We start from the raw sequence: 22587 nt of genomic DNA, 5'->3' as shown, positions 1-22587 counted from the left end.
CCAGAGCTGCTCCAGCTGCCCTTAGTGGGATGTCCAGCGTGGTGGGCTCCCACCAGAAACACCGTTGGGGTCCCCAATACTGAAGTGAAGTCAGAGTCGCTCAGTCATGTTTGAATCTTTATGACCCCCTGGATTGTAGCCAGCCAGGCTCCTCTCTCCATGGAATCCTCCCAACCCAGGGATCGAACCTGGGTCTCCAGCATTGCAGACACAGTCTTTACCGTCTGAGCCTCCAGGGAAGGCCAATCAAGTGGGAATTAAAAATGCCCACACCCCACCAATATGGGACATGCTTTCCTTCTGGGGGGCGATCGGATCCTGTCCTGAGAAGCCTGGTTCCAGGCTGTGAGGGTAGAGGGGAGATGAACGGATCCACCAAGCTGGGCCTGAGGAGCTAATAACCTGCTGTGCGGAGAGGCACGAGGCACGTGCGGACAAACAGGGAAAGTTCACGGTCACCACTTGGTGCCTCTGGCTTCCCTCCCTCCCCTGAAGGACACAGTGCCATCTGGCTCCAGCAAGAAGCTCGATATCCCTACCCTCACTTCATCATAGCCAGTGACCAAGCTGTGTCAGTTTGGCCTAAACTTTCTCTCAGATCCATGTCCTTATCGCTTGTCTCCTCCTTCATTCAAGACTCACTGGTGGGTGACTGCAGTGACATCCTCACCCTTATCCCTGCCCCCATTCAGTCACCTCAGTGGTCCCCTGGTAGAGCCCCTGCATTAGTTTTCTTGGGCTGCCATACAAAACACTAGAGACCAGGTGACTCACACCTCAGTCTGGAGGCTGGAAACTTGAGATCAAGTGTCGGCAGGTTGGTTTCTTCTGAGGCCTCTCTCCTCGGATTGCAGGTGGCTGCCCTCTTGCTTGTCCTTACATATTTGCCTTTGACCTGTGTGTTGTCTGTGCCCTCATGCCCTCATGCCCCCTTTCAAGGACACCAGTCATAGGATTAGGGCCTGTCCATACGAATTCATTTTAACTTAACTACCTCTTGAGAGGCCCCATCTCCACAGACATGTGGAGATACGCTGAGGTACTGGTGGTTAGGACGTCCACATATGAACTTTGAGGGGACACAGTTTAGCCCGTAGCACCCCTCTTCAACAGTCCCTCTTGAAGTAATCTTTTGGTATCAAACTCCAAAAATTCAACTCTAAGTGCCCTGTGTTTTGTTTAAGCAAAGAAGAGAATCTGTCACTCATGGCACTTCCTAGTCTGGAGTGGAGGTCCAGCTGGATTTGGAGCTTGTGTGATGCTTTGGATCCCTTCTGAGTTCAGGTTCCTCTGGGTTGACATTGTATTCAGGCTTCATGTGCAGCAAGGCTCAGCTCTGGGTCACGTCAGAGGTAGAAGAGAGAGTGGTTCCCAGGGGTGGGAAAGGAGGTTCCAGAATTGGTTTTACTGGCTCAGATTGTCCTGACAGACCCTGTGTTCTTCCCTGAGCCTGTCACCAAGGCCTGTGGGATAAGAGTGATGGCAAGCAGCCAGGCTGAGCTAGGACATCACCATTTCCCTCAGGGAAAAATAAAGGCACATACATCAGTTCCCAGAAGGAAGGCAGATGGTTCTGGCCTGCAAACATTACAGAAGCTCACTGGAAAATGAGTGAATACAGGAGGGAATGAGCAACCTGGACCTTCTCTAATGTGGTAGAGAAATGTGAGCTACATCCAGTCATCTATGGATTTAATTTCCACAATTTGTTTAGTCACACTGGCTTTGCCCCCACAAACAATGCTTTTCCATGTTCCCTATGGGCAACATTGACAGATTTTCTTTTCCTGGGCTCCCAAATCACTGAAGATGGTGACTACAGCCATGAAATTAAAAGACGCTTGCTCTTTGGAAGAAAAGCTGTGACAAACCTAGACAGTCCACACAGTCAAAGCTATGGTTTTTCCAGCAGTCATGTATGGTTGTGAGAATTGGACCGTAAAGAAGGCTGAGCACTGAAGAATTGATGCTTTCGAACTGTTGTGCTGGAGAAGACTCTTGAGAGCCCCTTGGACAGCAAGGAGATCAAACCAGTCAATCCTAAAGGAAATCAACCCTGAATATTCATTGGAAGGACTGATGCTAAAGTTGAAGCTCTAATACTCTGGCACCTGATGGGAAGAACTGACTCATTGGAAAAGACCCTGATGCTGGGAAAGACTGAGGGCAGGAGGAGAAGGGGACGACAGAGGATGAGATGGTTGGATGGCATCACCAACTCAATGGACATGAGTTTGAGCAAGCTCTAGGAGACAGTGAAGAACAGGGTAGCCTGGTGTGCTGCAGTTCATGGGGTCACAAGAGTTGGACATGACTCAGTGACTGAACAGTAACAACAATTAGTGTCAGCCCCACTGCAGAGTGTGACTTTGTCTTGAACCAGTGGCTTGAGAATGTGGAGGGACTAAGCGTAGGTTACATGTTCCTGTTTGGAATGAATTAGGAGACTTAAAGGTTCTAGGAACTTCCCTGGTGGTCCAGTGGCTAAGACTCCACCTTCCCAATGTAGGCGCCCTCGTTCAAACCCCGGTCCAGGAATTAAATTTCACATGCCTCAGCTATAGATCCTCAACCATGACCCATTGTTGCAGCCAAGTAAATAAATAAATAAATAAATAAAATAGAGACTCAAAGCACTAAGAAGATTATGGTGCCTCCATCACCTGACCCTATTACTGCCATTAAAAATAAAAGCATTTCTAAGCCATGGAATAAATGTAAGGTAGTCTAACAACTTGTTCATTTTTCCCATAAAGACTATTTGAATTGCAAATATATGTTGATCGAATTATTTTAAGAAAAATGAAATTATTTTTTCCTGGGCCTCTGCCCTGCTGGCTCTGGCAGACACTCTTGCCTGTTGATGGGGAGTTTGGCCTTGCTGCCCCTGTTTGACCCCGGAGCATGGTTTACCCCGCTGCTGGCTGAGATCTTCCTAGACTCAACACAGCCTCCAGAGAACACTGCAGAGTAGAGAGGACGAGGCACCTGTGTCCAGGCCTCTGTGGGGCTGGCTTGGGGCCTGAAGTTTCCAGACAAGGACTGACTGTTTGGCAGCTACTCACAGGCACTGTCTGCTCAGGCAAGGCGATGCATTTGGATCTTGCTGGGTCACTTTAAGCCACAGAGGCTGTCAGGTTGGGGGCCCTGGTTGGGTACATTGTGACTGCCCCTGCTAGCTCTCTCAGCTCCTCAGTATGCCCACCGCAGGGCTTTGGGTAAGAGAGCATAGCATCTCTTTAAATACGCTGTTGCTTCTGCTGCTGCTGCTAAGTCGCATCAGTCGTGTCCGACTCTGTGCCACCCCAGAGATGGCAGCCCACCAGGCTCCTCTGTTCCTGGGATTCTCCAGGCAAGAACACTGGAGTGGGTTGCCATTTCCTTCTCCAGTGCATGAAAGTGAAAAGTGAAAGGGAAGTCGCTCAGTCGTGTCTGACTCTTAGCGACCCCATGGACTGCAGCCTACCAGGCTCCTCTGTCCACGGGATTTCCCAGGCAAGAGTACTGGAGTGGGGTGCCATTACCTTCTCTGAATATGTTGTTAGACAAATCCAAAGTTCATTTTGCTGGCGAGCAGCAGTCGCCATGGTGAAGGTAGGGTATCCTGGAGACGGTAGGGGGCCAGCAGGCCTGGTGCCAGGTATCACATGTACTACAAGCGGGACCTGTCCAAGTGGCCCCGGCAGGACAGCACTCCCACTTTCTGCCACTTTGGGTTCTGGGGGCCTTTCCTTTGGGGAGTAACTCTGCCTCCAGTGTGTCCTGCCTTGCCTCTAGAGACATCTGTCTTCTAAGGAGGGTTTTGCAGATGGCTGTGTGGTTGGAGGGGTCCTGGGGTCCTGACTAGCCCTGTGTCCACACCCCATCTTAACAGCAAGGGGACCCAGCTCTGGAGGCCCCTTTGTGTAGGAGTGTTTCTCAGTGTGGTCTCAGGATCACCTTTATCAGGATTACCTTCATGAGGATCACCTGAGTGCTGGCTAAAGTGATTTCTGAGTTGGACTTGAATTGAGTCTAGCCACTGCCATAGTGGCTAAAATAAGCAACTGTTGTTCAGTCGCTAAGTTGTCTCTGACTCTTTGCGACCCCATGGACTGCAGCACGCCAGGCCTCCCTGTCCATCACCAACTCCTGGAGCTTGCTCAGACTCATGTCCATTGAGTGGGTGATGCCACCCAACCATCTCATCCTCTGTTGTTCCCTTCTCTTCCTGTCCTCACTCTTTCCCAGCATCAGGGTCTTTTTCAACGAGCTGGCTCTACATCAGGCGGCCAAAGTATTGGAGCTTCAGCTTCAGCATCAGTTCTTCCAATGAATATTCAGGGTTGATTTCCTTTAGGATTGACTGGTTTGATCTCTGTGCAGTCCAAGGGACTCTCAAGAGTAATGAGCAAAAGCAAATAAATAAGCAAAAGCAAACCCAAAAGATACAGGTTTTGTAGTCAGACAGACCTGGGTTTGCATTCCATTCTCATGACTTACTAGATACCCTCATCCTCTCGAAGTCTCATTTTTTTGTAAAACGGGGATAGTAACATTTAGAATTGTTTAAGGGTTGAAAATGGTCATCTGAGTAAAATAATGTGCTGAACAGAGTGCCTAGCACACAGAAGCTATTGTTTTCCTCTATTTCTTTGCACTGATCATTTAAGAAGCCTTCTCATCTCTCCTTACTATTCTCTGGAACTCTGCATTCAGTTGGGTATATCTTTCCCTTTTCCCTTGCTTTTCGCTTCTCTTCTTTCCTCAGTTATTTGTAAAGTCTCCTCAGAAAACCACTTATTTAGTCTGAAGCAAGCAGGCATGCTGTCTCAAACACTGTGACAGGGACTTTGGGAGATATGTTGGAACTTGCTCTTAAAGAGCTTATTTATAAGTTGGCTGGTCAGTAAAAATCTCATACACACAGGAAATCACTCAAGAACAACGAATCGCCTGCCAACCATGTGTCATACGTGCCTGGGAGCTGCTCAGAGGAGAGACTGATTACTGGGGCTAGCAATGAGGTGTAAGTGAGGAACTCCACCAGGCTTCTAATCCAAGAACAAAGAAAGGAATATGTTTATTCATTGTTTTGGAGGGGTTGGTTCATACCCAGCATAAGCAGAAAGCCTGGGATGCACGTAAACCTCTTAAATCTTTAGAATATAAACCAGGGCTTCTGAGAGAAGATCACAGCATGAGTCAGAGGCTGCTCACACCAGGTCATGGGAACACGGCTTGGTGGGAAACTCTATCTCTGTCCAACCACTTGCCAGGTCCCAGCTCTGTGTAATGCCCAAGATCTTTGAAGGTAATTATCTGCTGGATGCAATTTTATTATACATAAACAACTCACTGACTTGACAATCACTGAACGCATGCACCACCAAAGAAAGGACTGCCCAGATCCCAGCAAACAGATGGGAAATGCCCATCAACAGTTGGCCGTGAAGTACAGCCAATGGGTATCTGGAAATAATGCTTTTGTTGACAATCTCTTTCTTAAAAGGCACACTGGTTTAGGAGAATGGAAGAAGACACAGACTTGGAGCAGAGTATGGATGTAGAAAGAGCAGAGAAATGGCTATTAGGAGGTCTGCTGCCTTTGGATCAAATAAGCTCATAACACAAATAGGCCAGAGACCTGCTTTGTGGAAAGATGAACTGGAAACACAACTGTAAAAATGGCGCTTGATGTCGACTTCACTCTTTTGAGTGTCTTCATGTGTAAAATGAGGGCTAGATCACACCATTCTGATTCAACTAAGAATTAGTGAATACCTGCTTAGTGCTAGGTTCTTTAACCTAGATAGATTATCTCAACATAATAGCATCTACCTCACAAGGTGGTTGTGAAGCATAGGTCAATGTATGTGATTTCTTGATATCTAGCATGTAGCAAGCACTTAATAATTAGCCATTATCATCTAATCCCACAACCTTGAGGTAAACATTACTTTCCTCTGTACAAAGGAAGAAACCATTAAGGAATGAGATCTGGATCTGAACCAAAGTCTGAAGTCAGGGTTTATAGTCTTCCCATTACACAGTTTGGTTTGGATAGGGCCCTCCCTTCCAGCTCTTCACTGTAAAAAATGAGAGGGTAGAAAAAAAAACTTGAGCGCCATAAACAACTGAGCTTAGGACCTTCTAAGGGATTTTCTGTGAAAAGCTGAAGTGTCATCTCATTTATGATGAGATTAATAAGGAGGTTGGGGAGAGGACTGAGACAAAGTCATGAAAACTTCTTTGCCCAAGTTCACTTATCATCATCTCATTCCAGTTAAGAGACTGCAGACACATTATCTTACATGTACACATAAAGAAAAGCCAAGGTTCTTCAAGAGTAAAGCCACGTGGAAAAATTCTTAGTAGTTTAGCCACTGCAGGAGATACACGAGAGGACGTTTGAATCAGTCTCCTCCCTTGTGCTCAGGGGTTCTGTCCCAGTTGTTCTCTTAGAGCTCAGTTGTAGCTCTCACCATTCTAACAATTAGAGTCCAAGGATATATGATCACACACTGTGTGCTAGGGTTGTAATGGTAAGCAAGACAAATGTGGAGCCAGTAAATGAGGACAGCAGGGGCAATACTGGGCAAGTCTGGAGGCAGAAGGACAGGTAAGTACTTGAAGGGTAGCGAACAGTGGGGAAGGAGGGTCGGTGAAGTGGAGAGATGTTTGAGAGGGTAAACGTTAGTCAAGGGTGAAGCCTTTCTGGGTTTCTGCTTGGATCACTAGATGGAGGGGTTCCCATGCCCCTCAAGGGGTAGAAGAGGCTGGACATGGTTTGCTTACATGGTTTTTGGTGCCTGTGAGGCAGCCCAAGTGGGGAGGCCCAGAGAGTGCCTGGATGTGCACCCCCTTGCCTTCAACTCTGAATCAGTGTCCACACAAACATCACCCGAGAGTAACCACTGCCACTCTCGCTTCTGTTTCTTCTATTGAATGTATCAATTCTAGCTCCTGTCCATCTTCATACAGAACCTTGTTTCACTCTATTCTATTTCACTTTAGATTTCTCTGCACCTTGGTTATCTCAATGCTATGAGTATGTTAGGAAATCTAGGGGGGGGGGGGAAATCAGGAAAAGAGATACCATCTCATTACAGTCTGACTCAAGTAGGCATTTTCTCTCAACAGCTTGCATTTTTAAAAGTTGTCACCTTAAGATTTAAGACCAAGATAACAAATTCTAAATGGCACTGCTTACCAGGAACTGGTGCTGACTGCTCCTTCAGGGAGCAACCCACTATTTTAGAAAGAATTTATTAACTTTGGCCAGAGACCAGTGAATGTACCACTTTTCCCAGACTACTCAATTTTGGACAGCGACATCACTGAGAGACTTCTGTTTCTTTAAACATTTCATATATTATGGGAAATGGTAGAGCTAACTGTCTGAAATGCAAGCAATGTTAAGACCTTGAAGAGGAAGGATATAGCTAATGAGAGGCTAGGAAATGAGATAATCTCTTTTACAGAAATCATCTGATATTGAGGAAACAAGAAATTTACGGAGGGGAAACAATGAAATTAACCAGTGAGTAGAGCCATCCTTTGGGATCAATAATCTTTAGACCTAGACCTAACAGTAGAGCTGCGATGGATGAAGGGACACTGCTGATCAATCCAGGAGTTAGTTTCCTCTAAGATTAATTTTCTTCTCCTTAGATGCAGGAGGCTACATCTTAAATTACAAAGTGAAAAAATCAAGGCCGGAGTAAGGAATCTTTTATGTATAAATGTTGGAAACTGCCTACTTTAATGATTGAAGGTCAAGGCACAAAAACCCCTACAGAACAAATGTCTGCATTTTTTATTACATTTAAATTATATCTCAACTTAAAAAAGAAACATGGGAAAAAAAGGTCAGAAAAGAAGGAAAAAAGGGTACACAATTAGGTCTTGTGGTTAAATTAATTTATACCTATTGTCCATAACAGGGTCAAAGGCAGGAAACAAGAAGTAAAGCTTATTTAAAAAAAAAAAAGCTTCTGGGCTGCCTAAGTAGACTTCATTTCCCTTGGATCATTAAAGGGACTTCCTCAGTAACTGAACAGCACTCTACACCCTCAATCCCATTAATAAAAATGCAGAGAATTCTTGGAGTAATAAACAAGGGTTCTCAAGGCAAGAATACTGAAGTGGTTTGCCATTCCCTTCTCCAGCGGACCACATTTTGTCAGAACTCTCCACCAAGACCCGTCCGTCTTGGGTGGCCCTACACAGCATGGCTTCGTTTCATCAAGTGAGACAAGGCTGTGGTCCATGTGATTAGACTGGTTAGTTTTCTATGATTGTGATTTCAGTCTGTCTTCCCTCTGATAACCTCTCTCAGCACCTACTGTCTTACTGGAGAAGGGAATGGCAAATCACTTCAGTATTCTTGCCTTGAGAACCCCCATGAACAGTATGAAAAGGCAAAAGATAGGACACTGAAAGATGAACTCCCCAGGTTGGTAGGTGCCCAATATGCTACTGGAGATCAGTGGAGAAATAACTCCAGAAAGAATGAAGAGACAGAGCCAAAGCAAAAGCAACACCCATTTGTGAATGTGACTGGTGATAGAAGCAGGGTCTGATGCTGTAAAGAGCAATATTGCATGGGAACCTGGAATGTTAGGTCCATGAATCAAAGCAAATTGGAAGTGGGCAAACAAGAGATGGCAAGAGTGAACGTCGACATTCTAGGAATCAGCAAACTAAAATGGACTGGAATGGGTGAATTTAACTCAGATGACCATTATATCTACTACTGCGGGCAGGAATCCCTTAGAAGAAATGGAGTAGCCATCATAGTCAAGAAGCGTCCGAAATGTAGTACTTGGATAACATCTCAAAAACAACAGAATGATCTCTGTTCGTTTCCAAGGCAAACCATTCAGTATCACAGTAATCCAAGTCTATGCCCCGACCAGTAATGCTTAAGAAGCTGAACGGTTCTATGAAGGCCTACAAAACCTTTTAAAACTAACACCCAAAAAGATGTCCTTTTCATTACAGGGGACTGGAATGCAAAAGTAGGAAGTCAAGAAACACCTGGAGTAACAGGCAAATTTGGCATTGGAGTACAGAATGAAGCAGGGCAAAGCCTAATAAGTTTTGTCAAGAGAACGCACTAATCATAGCAAACACATTCTTCCAACAACACAAGAGAAGACTCTACACATGGACATCACCAGATAGCCAACAATGAAATCAGACTGATTATATTCTTTGCAACCAAAGATGGAGAAGCTCTATACGGTCAGCAAAAACAAGACTGGGAGCTGACTGTGGCTCAGATCATGAACTCCTTATTGCCAATTTCAGATTTAAATTGAAGAAAGTAGGGAAAACCACTAGACCATTCAGGTATGACCTAAATCAAATCCCTTACAATTATACAGTAGAAGTGAGAAATAGATTTAAGGGCCTAGATCTGATAGACAGAGTGCCTATGAACTATGGACGGAGGTTCGTGACATTGTACAGGAGACAGGGCTCAAGACCACCCCCAAGAAAAAGAAATGCAAAAAAGCAAAATGGCTGTCTGAGGAGGCCTTATGAATAGCTGTGAAAAGAAGAGAAGCGAAAAGCAAACGAGAAAAGGAAAGATATAAGCATCTGAATGCAGAGTTCCAAAGAATAGCAAGGAGAGATAAGAAAGCCCTCCTCAGCGATCAATGTAAAGAAATAGAGGAAAACAACAGAATGGGAAAGACTAGAGATCTCTTCAAGAAAATTAGAGATACCAAGGGAACATTTCATGCAAAGATGAGCTCGATAAAGAACAGAAATGCTCTGGGTCTAACAGAAGCAGAAGATATTAAGAAGAGGTGGCAAGATTACACAGAAGAACTGTACAAAAAAGAGCTTCACGACCAAGATAATCATGATGGTGTGATCACTCACCTAGAGACAGACATCCTGGAATGTGAAGTCAAGTGGGCCTTAGGAAGCATCACTACGAACAAAGCTAGTGGAGGTGATGGAATTCCAGTTGAGCTATTTCAAATCCTAAAAGATGATGCTGTGAAAGTGCTACACTCAATATGCCAACAAATGTGGAAAACTCAGCAGTGGCCACAGGACTGGAAAACGTCAGTTTTCATTCCAATCCCAAAGAAAGGAAATGCCAAAGAATGCTCAAACTACCGCACAATTGCACTCATCTCACACGCTAGTAAAGTAATGCTCAAAATTCTCCAAGCCAGGCTTCAGCAATACATGAACCGTGAACTTCCAGATGTTCAAGCTGGTTTTAGAAAAGGCAGAGGAACCAGAGATCAAGTTGCCAAAATCTGCTGGATCATTGAAAAAGCAAGAGAGTTCCAGAAAAACATCTATTTCTGCTTTATTGACTATGCCAAAGCCTTTGACTGTGTGGATCACAGTAAACTGTGAAAAATTCTTCGAGAGATGGGAATACAGACCACCTGACCTGCCTCTTGAGAAATCTGTAGGCAGGTCAGGAAGCAACAGTTAGAACTGGACTTGGAACAGACTGGTTCCAAATAAGAAAAGGAGTACATCAAGGCTGTATACTGTCACTCCGCTTATTTAACTTATATGCATAGTACATCATGAGAAACCCTGGGCTGGATGAAGCCCAAGTGGGAATCAAGATTGTCGGGAGAAGTATCAATAACCTCAGATATGCAGATGACACTACCCTTATGGCAGCAAGTGAAAAACTAAAGAGCCTCCTGATGAAAGTGAAAGACACTAAAAAAGTTGGCTTAAAGCTCAACATTCAGAAAACTAAGATCATGGCATCTGGTCCCATCACTTCATGGCAAATGGATGGGGAAACAGTGGAAACAGTGGCTAACTTTATTTTCTTGGGCTCCAAAATCACTGCAGATGGTGACTGCAGCCAGGAGGTACTTACCTCTGGAAGAAAAGCTATGACCATCCTAGACAGCATATTAAAAAGAGACATTACTTTGCCAACAAAGGTCCATCTTGTCAAGGCTATGGTTTTTCCAGTAGTCATGTATGGATGTGAGAATTCAACTATAAAGAAAGCTGAGCACCAAAGAATTGATGCTTTTGAACTGTGGTGTTGGAGAAGACTCTTGAGAGTCCCTTGGACTGCAAGGAGATCCAAGCAGTCCATCCTAAAGGAGATCAGTCCTGGGTGTTCACTAGAAGGACTGATGTTGAAGCTGAAACTCCAATACTTTGGCCACGTCATGCGAAGAGCTGACTCATTGGAAAAGACCCTAATGCTGGGAAAGATTGAAGGCAGGAGAAGGGGATGACAGAGGATGAGATGGTTGGATGGCATCACCAAGTCAATGGACATGAGTTTGAATAAACTCTAGGAGTTGGTGATGGACAGGGAAGTCTGGTGTGCTGTGGTCCATGGGGTCGTGAAGAGTTGGACACGACTGAGTGACTGAAATGAACTGAACTGAATAAACAAAGGTGGTTGTTTTTATTTTTTTCCCATTATTTTTCAAATAATTTATAAAATAGTTTAACTGCTTCACTGATATTAAAGTCATGCCTATTCACCCCAGGAATCAGATTCAGCTCTTTGGGTTCAGGGGTTTCATGGTGGGGAGAATAGTATTTGATCCATTTATTTACAATCCAGGCTGAAAAACAAACAAGAAGTCCTTGTCCATCTGAAGATCTTAATATATTTATTTGAAAACCAAGTTGTGTGAAAGAGAACACTAGTCATATACCATCTCTTCAACCAAAGACTTGCAGACAAGGTCAGCACAGAGGCAATGATACATGCAGTGAATAGCAGGTCTCAGCATAAATTTCCTCACAGGCATTTCCAATACGAGCCTGGACAATCTTCTTCAGGTGAGCAATAAGATCCTGGGGTAGCGGGGAGAGGGAGAAGCTAGGGTTACTCTTAATTTAAAAAAACATTTAAAAACAAAAACAAAAACAAAAAACCCCAAAGACATTAGATGTTGAAGTTTAAAGCTAGCCCCTAGGGACTTTCCTGGCAGTCCAATGGTTAAGACGTCACACTTCCACCACAGGGTGCACAAATTTGGGATCCCTGGTCTGGGAACTAGGATCCGGCATGTGGCCTCGTGCAGCCAAGACATAACAAAACAAAACAAAACAAAAGAAAACGAGCCCCTAACCCTGCTGATACAGTCCTAATATGCCAGTTTGCTAAGACACAATACAGCTTTCAAATTCTTATTAGACTGAATGTTTTCCCCTTTTAAAAACTAACAAGAATCCAATTTCCAACTGAAAACGTCTACACCATCTGGTAGCTCACAGCTCTGAAAGACTTAATTGGGAGGTTTTCAGTAGGGGATTGTGAAAGGCTGCCAGGGGCTAATGTAAGCTCAGTTCTGCACACAAACTGAGAGCTCAGGGTATTAATACTGCCGTGTGCTGGTTGGGTAAAGCTTAGGAAACCATTAAGAGCTGAAAGGTAATTTTCAAAAGCAGGAAGGGAGGTTATAAATCTGCAAATTGTCTCTTAGGGGTCTGACTATATGTTTCTACTAAGAGCAGGGTTTCTGCCTTAATTATTTATCTGAGAAAGCTTTAATTAATTGTTACTTATGGAGCTAGATCTGCAATATGACATTTAAAATGTATTTTTCCTTTGTCATAATGATACTATTCTAATCTTCTTTGAAGAGTACAATTCATGTTTGTTTTACAACCTATTTGTCCTACGGTGGGATTAGAGAACTTTGATTATACAGTTTGTGTGTGCTTAGCTGCTCAGTCGTGTCAGACTCTTTGTGACCCCATGAACTGTAGCCCTCTAGGCTCCTCTGCCCATGGGGATTCTCCAGGCAAGAACACTGGAGTGGGTTGCCATGCCCTCCTCCAGGGTATCTTCCCAACCCAGGGACTGAACCCAGGTTTTCTGCACTATGCGTGGATTTTTTATCATCTGAGCCACCAGGGAATTGCATCTTCAAACATGTAACACCCACTTGAAAAAGAAATAGAGGAGTAGAATGATAATTTTGTGAAATTACAGTCTTTGCACCTAAAAATCCCCTTCAACATGGTTAGGAAACTGGCATAATAATTATCTTTTTCAACTGGACAAAGCTTTGTTTACAGTCTAACTGACCATAAGTACCTATAAGCACTATTGTCTTATACATATTAGATGTTCAGTAACTTCACTGAATAAATGAATAGTAAGGCTTTTACAGCCAGAAGTATTACCAAAGGAAAGAGAGAAGAATCATGAGAAATTCAGACCTGTGCTACTCAAAGTGGGATCCACAGAACAGTGCCAGTCCACAAACTATAACTGATCCACAAGAAGGAGCTTACATCAGAATGGAAATCAACTCCATTACTGAGCGGCCAGTCAGTTCAGCTGATTTTTGGGGGGGTTAGGGGATAGCAAGGTTTTTTGATGAGTGAAGAACTGAGTTACATGCTGGAGCAAGCCCCTTCCTCAGGGACCTATGAAAACAGTTTGCAGACCAGCCACTTTGAATAGAACTGGCAGAACACTAGACTAGGGGAGAGAATCAAGAAAAAAAGAAAAAGGAATTGGTGGTTACATATTCAGGAAGAAGTTAAATAAAGAAGTTTTAATGTCATTACATAAATAGGGATTAAGAACAGAAGGGGAAAGTGAGACCAGATCCTTGTAAAATCATTTGTGAAGAACGAGAGAGAGACTTCTCGCAGTACACAATTTTGCTCCACACGCACCTCTGGTCCTTAGTCATCAATATACTCAAATGGTTCTGGGGGTTCTGGCTCCTGTTCTTCCTCCTCAATTTTTGGGCCATGAGCTGCCACGGGTTCCACCAGCTCTTCAACGTCTTCACTGGTATCCTTCAGAATGATGATGCCTCCAATGGACAGCTATTAAACAGAGCAAGGAATGAAGATGCTCAAGCTCCACTCGTATTTCCAGAATGCTCCACAATCTTGAGTGCTTACTTGTTAAATGGTACCCCAAGAGAATGAGAATGATTTGGAAGTAGAAAACTGGAACTACACTCTCCTAGATGACAGTCAGGAAACTTGGCATTTGTCCCTGTGTGATGCTACACCAGTAACTTAACTGTTCAACTGTAAGATGGGGCTAATAATATCTTCCTCATCTATTCCTTCAGGTTAGTCTGAGTACTGACCGTGGACAGCACTGCCAGTGTACATAACAAAGGATAAAGATAACTGTCGGCTACAGGAGTATCTGCAAATCTAACCCAGTGGCTCTGGAGGGTGGAACACGTGGTGTTGCTCTGTCTGGACGATGCATCCCGATTTAAGAAGCGTTATCTAGTACTATACTGGCCTCAGCTGGACTGCAGGAAAACGTTTACTATCCAACGAGGCAGTCTAATGCCGTGCCACTCAACATGTGGTCCTGGGCCAGTAGCACCATTATCATGTCAGAGCTTGTCAGAAATGCAGAAAACTTAGCCCTACTTTAGAATTCTGAATCTGTGTTTTAACAAGATCCTCAGGTGATTTTTATGCATGCTAAAGTTTAAGACACACAATCTAATAGATCCTTTTATCATTTGTGTGAAAAGCATCATTTTGGACACAAAAGACAATTTATAAATGAAAAGAGTATTTTTCTCCAGAAATTTTAGAATGACAGAACAATATAAATATCACAAATATCTGAGTGTTTTTCATTTTAATATACAAATCATTGTGATGCAAGACAGTGAAAAACTAGATGGGAAATAAAAGGGAAGTAGAATGTAGAAGCAATTCTATTAAGCCCTCTCCCAAACATATTAGCAAAGGGTAAATTCAAGCACCAAACTGTTCGCCCATCTCTGGTGTACCAATCTTATTCTATTTGCTTGCCTGTGTCAAAGGAAATGGAAAGCTGCTCTCTGTAATTAAATCAGTCAACAGTGGAGGGCACATCTGGAAAAAACACATTTCTACCAAAGCACATTACTGGGAAGGAAAAGAAGCCCAAGCACATTAGTCAAATGATTCACATATGTATAAGCATCTCTGCAGTTCAACCTAATCTAATTTTTTACCCATCAGAACCCTGCTCTGCCATGCTATAAAACTGGTGTGCCTGCATGAATTTCTAAACTGCTTCCCCTGTCTCAATACACACATATCCATACATATTAATCTATAACCCCTTTCCTTAAAAAGTTTTCTTGAAAAAAAGCCATTTTATGAATGGTCCCTGACTTGACTACCAATATTCACCCAAGAACAGAGTTACTTGGCCACTATCTTAATACTCCATGGTCTAAAAGTGTGTATGAACCTCTAAAGGACCAATGGAGATTCAGCAAAGGACGTCCTGCATTTTGGAAATACTGGCTCTAGGGTTGTAACAGTACTATTTCATGCTTAACTGGAATGCTCCAGCCCAAAGCCTGCAGCATAACCAACATATAGGAAGAGCTTTCCATGCCTACATGGTCTAGGTTTATTAATGCCTTATATGTTAGAGAGCTCACACATTCTCTAGTAAGAAAATAAGATACACGATAGCCTGTGTTCTGAGAAGGCTAGTGACAACTGAAGACGGAGGCAATGGGATACCTCCTGCTGCCAAAAGCTCCACACTCTCTGTAAGGCGTCTTTTAAGATGGACAGGAAATAGGAGGACTACAACCCATTTTCAAGATTAAATGCAAAGTCTGAGGAAGGAGCTGATGACCCTGCCAGCATGGTACTAGAGGAGATGAGTCAGGGGGTACTCTTTTCTTTACCACAAACACACAGAGGCAGTCTTTTTTCCAAAATTGAGATATAATTCACATAATATAAATTAACGCTTTTAAGTACACAATTCAGTGGGGTTTTTTTAAAAAGTATATTCACAAAGTCATGCAACCACTTCCACTATCTAATTGAAGAGAATATTCTGATGAATGTTTAATCTAAAAGAAATTCTGTATCTATTAGCAGTAATTCTTCATTTTTCCCTACTTCCAGCCCTTGTAACCATTAAAACAACTTCTGTTTCTATGGATTCGTCTGTTTTGGACATCTCAAATAAACAGAATCATACAACATGTGGTCTTTTGTGTCTGGCTTTTCTCATTTAGGATAATGTTTTTAGGTTCAAACATGGTGCAGTATATATCACTATGTCATTTCTTTTGGCTGAATAAAATCCCATTGTGCATATCATTTTTATTTATTCACCCACCACTTGTTGGACATCTGAGTTGTTTATACCTTTTGGCTATTATGTGTAAAGCTGATAGAAACATCAGTGTACAAGTGTTTGCGTGGACATGGTTTTCTTTCTCTTGGGCATATACCAAGGAGTGGAACTGCTGGGTCACATGATGCGCCTGTGTTTAATTTTTCAAGGAACTGTCAAATCGGTTTCCATAGGGGCTGCACCAACACTGTGCACTCCTACACCAGTGCCGCCTGAGGCTCCAATTTCCTACATCCTTGCTAACTGTAATCTAAAATTTACTGTCTGTCTTTTTGATTACAGGTATACTAGTAGGTATGATGAAGCATCTCTCTGTGGTTTTGATTTACATTTCCCTTACGATGAATGATGTTGAGAGTCTTCATGTGCTTTTGGCCATTTGTAAATCTTCTTTGGAGAAATGCCTATTCAAATCCTTTGCCCATTAAAAAAAGAGTTATGTTTTGTGACTTTTCTAGAAAGTATTTTTGTTGTATGTGACCACTGAAATCTCTCAGTTATCTGACCGGACAGCTAATAACTAGTGAGGGAGTTCCTTAAATACTTGGAATAAGTCTCTCAGTCTTTGCTGAGGGGCTATGTGTACGACTGGGGTCCTACCTTCAACAGCCAGCCAGGCACAGACATAGGAAATATATTTTGGCTCATAAGTGAACAACTGTTACAGCTTCCTCCGATTTGAGCAAAGCTTTAACAATCATTTAAGTTCCAGCTGAGGCAAACCAGCCTCCTCATATGGTGTCATGACACTGAGCATATACTTTGCTGTCTTTAGTTCTTCGTAACTGTCAAAATCACTGGGTGTCTTGTGTGTGCTTAAAGTGTTCACTGGTTGTGCACTAATACAGCTGTTTTGGCAAGAGCAGTTTTGAAAGTATGCTGTTAGAATATATTTTCTAGAAACACGTCACTTAGGTGAGGTGGGTTGTAGATTAGACAGTGACTAATATAACGTGTCCACTGGTGAGTGAGTGAAAGTCGTTCAGTTGTGTCCGACTCTTTGCAACCCCACGGACTGTAGCCCACTAGGCTCTCCTCTGTGCATGGGATTCTCTAGGCAAGAATACTGGAGTGGGTTGCCATTCCCTTCTCCACTGGTGGTACTACCAATTAATTCATTCAACATTACAGGCCAAGTAGTACTGGGTCCCAATCAGGAAGCAACAGTTAGAACTGGACATGAAACAACAGACTGGTTCCAAATAGGAAAAGGAGTACGCCAAGGCTGTATATTGTCACCCTGCTTATTTAACCTATATGCAGAATACATCATGAAAAACTCTGGGCTGGAGGAAGCACAAACTGGAATCAAGATTGCCGGGTGAAGTATCAATAACCTCAGATACGCAGATGACACCACCCTTATGGCAGAAAGTGAAGAGGAACTAAAAGGCCTCTTGATGAAAGTCAAAGAGGAGAGTGAAAAAGTTGGCTTAAAGCTCAACATTCAGAAAACGAAGATCATGGCATCCGATCCCATCACTTCATGGGAAATAGATGGGGAAACAGTGGAAACAGTGTCAGACTTTATTTTGGGGGGCTCCAAAATCACTGCAGATGGTGACTGCAGCCATGAAATTAAAAGACGCTTACTCCTTGGAAGGAAACTTATGACCAACCTAGATAACAAATTCAAAAGCAGAGACATTACTTTGCCGACTAAGGTCCGTCTAGTCAAGGCTATGGTTTTTCCAGCAGTCATGTATGGATGTGAGAGTTGGACTGTGAAGAAGGCTAAGCACCAAAGAATTCATGCTTTTGAACTGTGGTGTTGGAGAAGACTCTTGAGAGTCCCTTGGACTGCAAGGAGATCCAACCAGTCCATTCTAAAGGAGATCAGTCCTGGGTGTTCTTTGGAAGGAATGATGCTGAAGCTGAAACTCCAGTACTTTGGCCACCTCATGTGAAGAGTTGACTCATTGGAAAAGACTCTGATGCTGGGAGGGATTGGGGGCAGGAGGAGAAGGGGACGACAGAGGATGAGATGGCTGGATGGCATCACCGACTCGAGGGCCGTGAGTTTGAGTGAACTCCTGGAGTTGGTGATAGACAGGGAGGCCTGGCGTGCTGCAATTCATGGGGTCGCAAAGAGTCAGACACGACTGAGCGACTGAAGTGAACTGAACTGAATGCAAGATTAATAGGAGGTGGGAGAAGACCTTCAAACTGTTCTATCCTTCCTGGCCTTACTGCCTGCTACCCACAGATGTCTGATGACTTGTCACCATAACCAAGTAATAGCTACTGAGGATTTACCACCTATAGATATTGTTTTAGGTATTTCACACATAACAACCTATTTAATCTTAACAATATTCCTGAGTGGTAGGTAGTATCACCATTCCGATTATTAGATGAGGAAACAAACAGGAAGCAATTAAATGAGGTGTCTCAGTCACACAGCTAAGGCATGGCAGAGTTGCAATATAAACTCAGTTTCACCCAGTTCCAGCTCTTCCATTAAATATAGCTATCTTCTATCCTCTGCCCTTGTTTCCTGATAATCTATAGTCAGGTAAGACCCTGACTCACAATTGTAAGAGTTGTCACCACCAGCAGGGAACACCTTCAAGCTGATAATAATGGGTTTACTTTTCCAGAAGGATCTAGAAATCTTATCTATGACATTTCAGCTTGGTCCAGGATTTGAATTTACTAAGTGTGTCTACTAACGGTTCTCCAGTTTGCAAGATATAAGAACCCAAAAAAGAAAGACATTATCATGCTCAAATTTCTGATCAGCATTTGTTTCTAACATGAAACTTTCTGCCCTAGAATAAATTAGGTGGCATGAAGATCCTTATCTAACTGTAAAACAGAACATTCTTGTGCTTGTGTATTAACTGTATATGCTTACATACAAGCTTGTATACGCTTGTATATTACGTTGTTCAATCACATTCTCGTGAGTTAGGGATGGTAATTCTTATTTTATAGCAGTGAAAACTGATGGAGAAAGGATTTCACACAGGCTGGAAGTGGTAGAATCAGGATTTAAACTCAAGATGTCCAGCTCCAGAGTCCATGGTCCTAATCACTATGCTGTATTAGTAACTCTATGATGTAAACCTTTGGTAGATGAATGGTTACACAAAAGTCAAGAATCCAAATCTGTATGAATGGAAGGGTATGTTTGCTTTTGCTAAGAGATTTATTAGTACTAGAGAGCTGTTTCCAACATTTGGGCAATTTATCCTTCTCTATAAAGATTCCATTACCTTATAGATTAATATCCTACTGGTATATAACTAAGGGCCATTGGTAACTTACGGGTTTGAAAGGCTGGTATCTACAGGTCTCCAGCATGCTTAGGACCTTAAGCTGGGCAGGCATAACTCGGGCTGGGTTATCCAATAACTGGAAGTTTGGCTCAGGTTCTTTTTTCTTCTCTTTTTCTTCCTTTTTCTCTGCCTCATCCTACAGGGAGGAAAAAAATATAGTCCCATAAAGATTCACTTCTGTTCTACAGCACTGTTTAATAAATTTACTGAGCAACTATCAGGTGCAAAAGGTAGTTAGGATTAGATATAATGGAAATAGAACCAAAATGATGCCAGACTCAGAAGAGAGAGATGATAACTGCTTGGGGATGAGAGTGATATTTAACTTAATTGAAAAGGGTAAGAAGGTTTTTCCATTAGCAGAGATATTTAAATAAATGATGTTGCCTTTGCCTGAAAGGGCTTTTCTTTCTCCTACCAGCACCGCACTGTCTGATGAAAATCATACTCTGCCCTTCAAAACCCATTTTAGTTGTCATTCCTTCCAAGAACTCATTCTTGATTCGTACCCTACTATTATTCCCATGAATGAGTTTAATTTCTAAAGTCTCTTTCAATTAAAATTTTACGGGTTTCCATGCTTGAACAGGATAATTATTTAAAGGAAGTCAAGAGCAAGGTATAACAATGTTCACCTAAGGAAGAATCTGGACCATAACAGAGACAGCTACATCAACCCATATCACCAGAAAGTTATACCCACCACTTCCATTTTCTCCTCTTCCTTTTTTTCCTTTTCTTTTTCCTTCTTTTTAGCCTTGGCAGTTATAGATAACACAGCAGTAGAAACCTAGAGGAGTGAACAGAGTAAACTGTTGTAATACTTACACGGGCTTCCCTAGTACTTCAGAGGGTCAAGAATCTGCCTGCAATGCAGGAGACCCAGGTTCAATCCCTGGGTCAGGAAGATCCTCTGGAGAAGAGACTGACAACCCACTCCAGTATTCTTGCCTGGAGAATGCCATGGATAGAAAAGCCTGGCAGGCTACAGTCCATAAGGTCACAACAATTGAGCAACTAACACTTTCACTTACACACAAATGCACAAGCCCAGTAAGAATTCCGTTCTACAATGCTATTGTTTCCTGGTAGTAAAGAATCAAAAAGAACAAAATAATCTGGGAATATAAGGATAACTCACTGTTACAGTCATCAGGTAAATCTTTAGTTGCTAGAGGCTTGTGTCCAATATAGCTCTAAATTTTTTTTTTTTAATCTGTAGTATACCTTAGATATTAATTTGCTATGGTAAGTTTCTGAGACAGAGATTTGGGTACCGCATCCTTTTTTACTTTATAGGGAAAGCACTGGAAAACAAAAATTTTCTCCAAACTTGGTTGTAAAGCTCTCTCACTGGGCTAGATGCCCTACAATGGTAACCCACAGTGGCTAAGTGGTTAACCTGGAATTATCATCCTTGATGGGTCTCACTGAAACCAGAGGTGAAACAGGGACCTTGAAAGGCTAGGCAGTAATTGTGCAAAGCTGCCCTTGTTTTAGACTCAAAGGTGTTGGGGGGCACAGCTGATGAATTAGATACACATCTGATGAACAAGATGCTATTATCAAAGGACACTATCACCTATCACCTGGAAATTTCGTCAATTACATAATTATCCCTACTTAACCATAACATTTATAGCAAACAATCAACTGGCTAATATGGAATATTCTCTTAAGAGAAAAAGTCATTTCCCTAAACCTGAAGTGTCATAAAGGATAATTTTACTGAGAAAACTACAGGGACAAGCACAGCTCTCAATTTTACCATAGTTTAACTGAATACCTTTATACTCATTGGGAGGACTATAAATTGGTTATATCCATTTTGAAAGGAAATTCAGTTAATACTTATAAAAATTAACAATTTGCATTACTTTTGATTAAGCAATTCTACATGTAAGATCCTAACTTACGGATATACTTGTACAAGTGCACAAATACACATGTATAAAAACTCTATCCCAGTCTCTTCTGTAACAGTGACAAATCAGAAATAACCTTAAATGTCTATCACACAAGGAACTGGTAAACAATATACACACAAAGGGATTGCTCTGCAGCTTTGGAAAAAACGAGATCAATACACATTAAAAGAACCGCTAAAATGAAAACAGTAAGATGCAGAACAGTATGTAGAAAACATGATTTGCGGTATAAAAAGTACTGACATGTGCAGAAAAAACATTTGGAGGATTCACAAATTATGACCCCTGAAACACGGGACCTGGATGACCAGGAGAGAAAAGGGCTTTCACTCCATACTCTTATGTAACGCTGGATTTGACCGTAAGAAGTATTACTTTAAAAATACCCACTTTAAAACATAACAGTATTTAAAACAAACCCAAGTAAAACACTAAGCGGCTCTTATATAGGTATAAATGGTGCTCAAAGTAACAAAAGACCTACCTTTTCCTTTTCTTTTTCTTTTGGTACTTCCAGAGGGGCAGGATACGCAAATGTTGATGGTTTACAGTTTGATTTATATTGAACTTTTGGCATCTGAAGAAATAAGAGAATTCCTCCCCTTTATTAAAATAATCAAAATCAAGGTTTAAGGTTTCTATACCCAAAATAAGCACACAGATGCAAAGGGATGCCAGAAGTTTCAATTCACATTAAATCACACAGCTGTTCAATTATGTTACCACACTTCCCTTAAAGGCATCTGTCTTCTTTCACTGAGTTAGTTGTGAGGGGCTTTACAGAACTACTGTGGTTCCCTATACTTTCTTGAAGCTCTGTGCCCATTTTTCATTTTACCATGCACCCTGCTTCAGAGGGTTAAGTCCCAGTCATGGTGTGAGCATCAGATCAACTGTTACCTTTTTTGTAGTGTCATCTGATTATCTAATCTGCACCCCTAACTTCCATGTCCCTTCCTTACACTACAGAGTCTAGCATGAGCCTAATGGAAAAGTTGGCTTTGTATTACTTGGTGACCAGATTTAAAGTTCTCTAGTCTGAATTTTCCTCTATTTACCCAATTTGCATTGATAGGGAATGGTAATAAGCACCCCATTTACTAGGACAAGCAACGTTGCCTTTTCCATCCCACTTTCATTGTAAGGAATGAACAGAGATCACAAAACTGTGTGCCAAAGGAACAAGTCCCTAAGATTACACTGTATGTTTAACTACAATGTTAGAGATTGGGAAACCAAAAGATTCTTGCTCTAAGAGAGCAAACTGCTCAATATATAT

General features: G+C 42.3%; 1 protein-coding gene across 2 annotated transcripts in view; it reads right to left on the bottom strand.

Annotated features, from left to right (window-relative positions):
- Window positions 1-11598: 11598 nt before the first annotated feature.
- The window catches only part of PSMD1 (proteasome 26S subunit, non-ATPase 1), an 82749-nt gene continuing 71760 nt past the window's right edge, over window positions 11599-22587 (bottom strand). For both annotated transcript variants that reach the window (XM_015093596.4, XM_042244399.2), the window contains exons 21-25: window positions 21793-21885; window positions 20084-20170; window positions 19370-19516; window positions 13642-13797; window positions 11599-11802 (exon numbers count right to left, since the gene is read on the bottom strand). In XM_015093596.4, coding sequence (XP_014949082.1) covers window positions 13651-13797; window positions 19370-19516; window positions 20084-20170; window positions 21793-21885 — 474 coding nt within the window. In that variant the 3' untranslated portion in view covers window positions 11599-11802; window positions 13642-13650. The remainder of the gene's footprint in view (window positions 11803-13641; window positions 13798-19369; window positions 19517-20083; window positions 20171-21792; window positions 21886-22587) is intronic.

Source organism: Ovis aries, chromosome 2 (genome assembly GCF_016772045.2).
Source record: "Ovis aries strain OAR_USU_Benz2616 breed Rambouillet chromosome 2, ARS-UI_Ramb_v3.0, whole genome shotgun sequence".
In the NCBI taxonomy this organism is placed as follows: domain Eukaryota; kingdom Metazoa; phylum Chordata; class Mammalia; order Artiodactyla; family Bovidae; genus Ovis; species Ovis aries.
This window is presented reverse-complemented; position numbering and strand designations above follow the sequence as displayed.